Source organism: Scardinius erythrophthalmus (genome assembly GCF_964197995.2).
Source record: "Scardinius erythrophthalmus genome assembly, chromosome: 19".
Classification (NCBI taxonomy): Eukaryota; Metazoa; Chordata; class Actinopteri; order Cypriniformes; family Leuciscidae; genus Scardinius; species Scardinius erythrophthalmus.
The window spans coordinates 13,795,109-13,801,921 of record NC_138239.1 but is presented as its reverse complement, the minus strand read 5'-3'; the positions used below and the strand labels follow the sequence as shown (position 1 = coordinate 13,801,921).

Here is a 6,813-nt window from a genome sequence, read left to right as displayed (position 1 = left end):
GTGCGAACAATTGATTTTCATAGTCTGTAGCGCCATCATGTGGCGGGTGACCAGGTTGATATAGTCATTATGAAGAAAGTCTAAACACTGCCAAATGACTTGTAATGCAAATCTTAATTATTTATATGATCTAACTGTATATAGGGTGAATTATGCAGCGGGACCAAAAGTTTTTATAAATTCATAAAAGCTTATATAGCTATAATCAACCTTTGAGGGTTTTTTTTTTTTTTTTTTTTTTTGATGTGCAAAAATATTGAAATAATATTTAATATAATTTAAATGTAATAATTTAAGACATTTGACACAGTAGAACAAAGACACTTGATGACAGTTATATTCAATTTTAAAAATTCAAACTTTCTGTCCCATTTTACCCGATGTCCCACTTTTGCTGAACCCACCCCACAGCACGCATCGTCATCAGCACTGGAATTCTTAAAAATAATACAATCAGAGCTAAGCACATGATTTTATTCATATACCAATATACTAAAACTGATCTGATGGATTTTAGTTTTTAACATTATTTGCGATCACTCATTTACTGTATATCTTTGCACATATTAAAAAAATATTTATGAGGTGTAATTTCAAGTATGTAATCACAAAAAAGACGTTAGATCAGCAGTATTAGTTTTAAAGAAAACCAAATATGTTATAATGTTAAGATTCAAATATAAATAGCCTTTAAAAGAAGTCAACTGTCAACTACTGCCACATCAAGTTAGAGGAGAAGGCGAAATCTGCTATTATGTAAAAAATCATTTTTTGAAAAATTTCATGAAGCTACTCCTGCTTTTGGACCTGTCCTTGGCTCCATTCTCCGCCTCATTTTGTGGTGGAGGAGGAGGAGGGGCGAACAGGGGAGGCTGGTTCCTCTGTAGACTTCTTGCATGTTGGGTCACACTCACTGAAGAGAAACAAAAACAGTTTATTCTGTTTCAGACACAGGCAGCAAATGTATCTCAAGAGAGAGATTATAAATGTTATAATAATACATGACAATCTTTATCCAGAACATAAACATTAAAGTGACATCTTCATTTTGAAAGTCATTTCTGATTAAAAAACGCTCCAAGTTACGATACTAGAGACTGATTGCCCTTCTACAGCAACACTTTCAGATGCTTGACTCACTGGAGTAACGGGATCTCACCTGAGTCTTGGCTCTCTCCTCCGTCAGGGTAGCGGTGTCTGTTGTAATACGTGTGGGGAGGTTTTGGTGGTGGCTCTTTCTCTGTCTCGCAGCTCTCGGTGGAGTCTTCTGTTAATACCAGTGGTAAGTGTTAAGCAGAAGCACACACATTGGCACACATAAACACACAGAAGTACTCAGGCTCTGTTTGTTCTCTCACCCTTTTCCTGTTTCGACTTTGTGTCGGAGACTTGAGTGTCAGATGTGTCGGCTGGCACAGACTCACACTGCTCTGTGCTTTCTCTACTTGCTTCTGTGTTAATTCTGTGTGGGGACAAACATGACAGTCATAAGAGCTTGTGAGAAAACGTTGTTGTCCGATAATATAATTCTTTCAGTAACTGATATATATATATATATATATATATATATATATATATATATATATATATATATATATATATATTATGTAAACTGATCAAAGGCGTATATATATATTCAAGTTCTTAGAAATGTACTCTTTCTATTCATGTTGGTTTCATATGGTTTTGAAACAACCAAGAAATCAAGAAAAGTTTCAAATGTTTGAAATGAATATATTTCCCTTACACCTTGAATATATGATAGAGTACACTATTTATAAATATCACGTTTGTGGGTTGGACCCATGTGACGTAAAACCTGAAATAACCTTGCCTTGTCATAAAAAGGTAAAAAAATTTAAGAGACTTATTGCCCATGACACAGCCATGGGGGTCTGCAAAGCTCCTCTCTATGATATCATTTTTCTTTTCTGTCTGTTTTTACTGTAATACTTTCAGATGGTTGCATCACATTGAGTTTTATTTGAGGGACAAAGGTTTTTCAAATATTAATGATCAGTGAAGTAGTTTTGTTAATATAAACTTCCAAACTTCAAAATTTTGTGGCCAGTAATATATAACTAATATATACTTCAATACATTTTAAGTTTTTTCCTTTTTTGGAAAGAAATTACTACTTTTATTTAGCATAAATTGATTAAATGAATGAAAAGTAACAGTAAAGACATTTATAATGTTACAAAAGTTTTGCATTTCACAAATGCTATTCCTTTTTACATTCTATTCATAGAAAAATCTGGAAAAATATCACAGTTTCCATGAAAATATTAAGCAGCACAAATATTTTCAACATTGATAATAAGAAATGTTTCTTGAGCACCAAATCAGTATTTTAGAATGATTTCTGAAGGATCATGTGACTGAAGACTGGATTTTAAAATAAAATAAGTGTTTTATGACTTTTATTCTATTAATAAATCTTTTTTTTCATTATGATATCACCTTGACATTTTTGTCTTAATAATCCCTAAAAATAGCCACATGAATTTCAATTAAAAAATGAAAAACATGTCCAACACAGAAGAGGTGTTTTTTTATTTGATGTTACCCAGGATTGTCTGAAGACATTGTTGGATTTGTGCAATTCTGAAGCTCCTTCAACCACTTTTGCTGTTCTTCCTGAGATGAGGCGGCAAACAGATATTGACTGCCATCACTCAACCTAAACCAGAGAGTGAAACAGATTATAGATTTCTTTTCATCTGAAATGTGAGCAGATGTTCACGGCAGGTGGCATGAATCATCACTCACATGAGTTTGAAAGTGTGCTCCTTTCTCCTGTAGTAAGGATTGTTTTTACAAACTGCTCCAGCCAAGGTGATCGGTGGCCAGCGTGTACAATTCTGTATTAAATGACATGGATTAAAGAGGAAAAATAATCAGAGTCCACAAAGTCCACCACAGAAACATCTCCTTAAATTGATATAATGGCTCTTAATTGCATCTTAATGCATCATGTGGTGAAATTACTGATATAGGGTTAACTGCAGAAATAATCGCCCTGTCTGTCTGGATATACAGTTAATTAATATTAAACAGTCCCTCTTTCACTAGTGCGTCTAGCCAAGTATATGCGTGTGTGTGTGTGTGTGTGTGTGTGTGTGTGTGTGTGTGTGTGTGTGTGTGTGTGACCATGTTGTGTGTGTGTGAGCCATACCTCACTGGCGGCATCTTGGTCTTTAAACAGATTGAGTGTCTCCTCTTCCAGTAGTGCATAGACTGTTTCCCAGTGATCCAAGCCCTGATCCAAACCAACAGATCAATGTTACACCATTAAGTGCTCTTACAGAAACAAAACCACACTATAAACAAAGAAGTGGAGCTGAGGATGTCAGAGAGAGCTTTTTAATCAATATTACCATTGGTGTTGGCTAGAAAGCTTACTTTATATCCGCCTTGCTTCAGTTTAATCTCCAAGGTTCCCTCCATTTTGGCACGTTCTGCGGTGATCTAGAAAAATACACAATTTGCAGACCAAAATGGTGGAAACTAAAACAAAAAGGACAAAAAAAAGTGTTTACCTTAGTGGTAACAGTCGAGATGACTACTGAAGCGTTAGTTGAAGAGGGTGCTTGAACTTCTTCTGGGTCTAAAAGAGAAGACGGAGGAGATGACTGAGGGTTTTGCAGTGGGGTGGAAGGGGGAAGGTTTCTCTCCTCTGAGTTTTGGTTGTCGACCATTTCTGCATCTTTGGAGGGTGGCTCAGGGGGTTTTGATGCAGGAGGACCCCAAATCTCTTTATCAGGGCTTGATGGTTTCAGACGCCTAGGAGTGATGCTTGGTTTGGCAATGACACTGAGGGAGGGTTCGGTCTGTCTCGGAGTATCAACCTCATCTTCAGATGTGGTGTGGCCAGTCTTGAGGACATTGTGTAAATAATGGGGTTTGTAAACAGCACTAGAAGTTTCTGAGGAGTTGGGGCTGTCCAGAACAGAGGTGGACGGTTTGTCGGGGGACGTTACGGTATCTCTATCGCTGGTGCTGTTGCTCCTAAAGCCTGATGCCTCTGGTGACACCACAGATGAGTCTGTTTTACCACCGCTGCTTTTCTGCAGGATGGCAGACCTGGCTGTATCACTCTTACCACCGCTGTTACAAAGGACAGGACTGGTCAGTGAGGGGCGGGGGGGCAAAGCAGGACGCTCAGACGGCTTTCGCTTTAGTGAAGTTACATGAATGGGCTTGTCCCTGCTGCTGTCTGTACTGTCACCTCTTTGAATTTCTTTTATCTTCTTTTCTCTCTGGAAGAGCAAAGAAAGAGCAGAGAAATCAAAAAGGGTGAACTGAAACTGATGAATGTGGATGACTGCATCTTTAAAAAGGCATGAAACTGCTTTTGAATTTGATTAGAAAGGTGTGTTAGGTTAACAGGAAGAATTTCATCTGCCAAAAATGGAATTAAATATTGAGAAAAATAAAAAGCTAGTATTAGTAATCTGTATTTTACCTGTGTTCTTCTGGCTTGAAGGGCATTAAATCTCTCACTCTGGGCTTGGATCATGGCTTCCAGATCCTCTTGCTTCTTCATTAACTCCAAAACATCTGATACTGAGTCCTGTCCAAACATTCGATGCAATTACATTTCATGTTGAATCAATTTTTTTTTCCCAGCATTATGCTGTTTACAAATATGTAAATACATTTCCCAATTCCCCAAATTCATAAAAACGAATACATAAATGGGTAAACAGCCTCACCCCATATTCCTCTGCTCTGAGCGTGCTCTCATAGGTGTTGAGCCAGTGCTCGGCCTGCTCCAGCTCTCTCTGCAGCTGCTGCAGTTCAAGGTCTTCCAGATATTGAGCTCTCCTTTCAGCCCAAGCCTCCAGCACCCGCACCTCCAGCTCCTGGAGCTGCACAAGACGATCCTCCAGCTGCAAAGACAGCGATAGAGAATCTTTTTTTTTTTTTTAAAGATTTAGTTTCATCTGCTGTGACCTACAAAATGCATTCATAAAAAGGTTCAAAAGGTTCAAAAGGATCACTGTACATGTTGATCCACCCGAAAGTCCAATAGTTTTCTAAAGCTCCGTGAATTAAGTTTTTACAGCATCCCAGACTTTTCATTTAGACCGTAAATTTAAATGTAAAAGTTTTTAAAACACTAGGAACCATACACTTGCCCACTTTGTAAATGTTGAAAGAAAAACTGCACAACATCACACACTATTGGACTTTCAGGTGGTTCAGATTATAACAAACCCACAGAAACAAAATAAAACATTAGAGTTCTAAAATTGTTTAATATCCTCAGACTGGATAGAATTATCATCTGATTTTGAAGCTAATATAATCGTGTGCCCATCACACACTACCAGCATTATTTTTGCGTTATTTACATACTATTATAATGGTAACACTTTACAATAAGGTCTCATTTGTTAACATTAACTAACATGAACTAACAATGAGCAATACATTTGTTACAGTTTTTATTAATCTTAATGTTAGTTGAAAAAATGCAGTTGTTCATTGTTTATGTTTAGTTAATGCACTGTGAGCTGTTAGACAATATACAACTTTTGATTTGAATGTATTAGTAAATGCTGAAATTAATGTTAATTAAGATTAATAAATGCTGTAGAAGTATTGTTCATTCTTAGTTCATGTTAACTAAAGTTGTTAACTAATGAAACCTTATTGTAAAGTGTTACCATAATAGTATTTATAAATATTTAGAATTTTATTTAATTTTATGTTTAGTTTTAATATTTCTACTCAGGAATTGTACTCAGAGTGAAATCTGTCCACTCTGACATATCTGAAGACTAGCTCTTACTTTCACTTACTAGCATCAACTATTCTAGACTGCAAATTGGAGCAAAAATCTGGGCAAAAGTTGTGTAGTTTATTCCAACCTTCAGGTGTAAGTGCCGTACCTCTTGACTCATGAAGTTCCCCTCTTCCATCAGATGTCTCCCTTCATTTTTAACCATTTCTGATTTGTCCAGCTGCCTGTCAATCTGTGTGCGGTACTCATTGTGTCTTTTAATCAGCTGCTCCAGGTCTTTAACCTCGCCTCCAACCCCCTCGCCTGTCACTAGGGACAATGTCTCCTTAAACCAGCCCCTAAGACAGTATCAACGACATCAATGTAAAACAGCAGAACAACACATGAAAAACAGCCCCAAAAAAAAGGAAAACATTGCATACATCAGCTCTCTCCATTCGGTCAGATATCTCTGAACGGCCTCTGCCTGTTGGAGTCTTTGTCTGCGCTGGTTGGCCTTCTCCAGCAGGCTGCTCCAGATCTCGTCCACTTCCTGCAGCCTCTCGCTCAAAGTGTCCCTCACTCGAGGACACCTGCGGACCAGAGCTTTGCCTTCCTCTTTTCGACGAGACACGTCGTCTTCTATCACTGCAAGGTCTCTCTGATGAAACAAATGGTTGCATTATTTTAAAAATCCACCTGTGGTAAATGTTTAAATGTTTTGAATTAAACATCAGGCTGATAGTAACAACTGCGTATTAATATGGGGTACCTCTAAGCCTTCATGTTGGCGAATGAGAGCTTGGACACTGAGCAGGTCGTTCTCCTGCTCCTCAGAGTCCAGAGCCACCTCTTTTTCATTCATCCAGCTCCTAAGCTCATCCAGGTCATGGTAAAACTGGTGAACCTCTCGAGCGGAATGCAGGTTCTGTCAAAAACATGCGCTTATTACTCTAAGAAGAGGCTCAATCTTTAATATCAGTCAAATACAAACAGTAAGCAGAACCTTAGAATAATTGCCATTGTTTATTTTTTAATATTACCTCTGCTCTTGCTTTCATGGCCTTGTTTAAATCTTCCCA

The 6,813-nt window shown here is 37.6% G+C and overlaps 1 protein-coding gene across 1 annotated transcript in view; it reads right to left on the bottom strand.

The window, feature by feature from the left end:
• Positions 1-730: 730 nt before the first annotated feature.
• sptbn5 (spectrin, beta, non-erythrocytic 5) overlaps positions 731-6,813 on the bottom strand; it is a gene marked incomplete at its 5' end in the record, with an annotated part of 30,415 nt that continues 24,332 nt past the window's right edge. The window contains 14 exon segments of the mRNA XM_081394330.1: positions 731-913; positions 1,160-1,267; positions 1,359-1,462; positions 2,570-2,683; positions 2,773-2,864; positions 3,179-3,262; positions 3,406-3,471; positions 3,543-4,262; positions 4,469-4,576; positions 4,719-4,895; positions 5,901-6,090; positions 6,175-6,392; positions 6,504-6,659; positions 6,775-6,813. Of these exon segments, the coding sequence (XP_081250456.1) occupies positions 765-913; positions 1,160-1,267; positions 1,359-1,462; positions 2,570-2,683; positions 2,773-2,864; positions 3,179-3,262; positions 3,406-3,471; positions 3,543-4,262; positions 4,469-4,576; positions 4,719-4,895; positions 5,901-6,090; positions 6,175-6,392; positions 6,504-6,659; positions 6,775-6,813 (2,325 nt within the window). The 3' untranslated portion in view covers positions 731-764.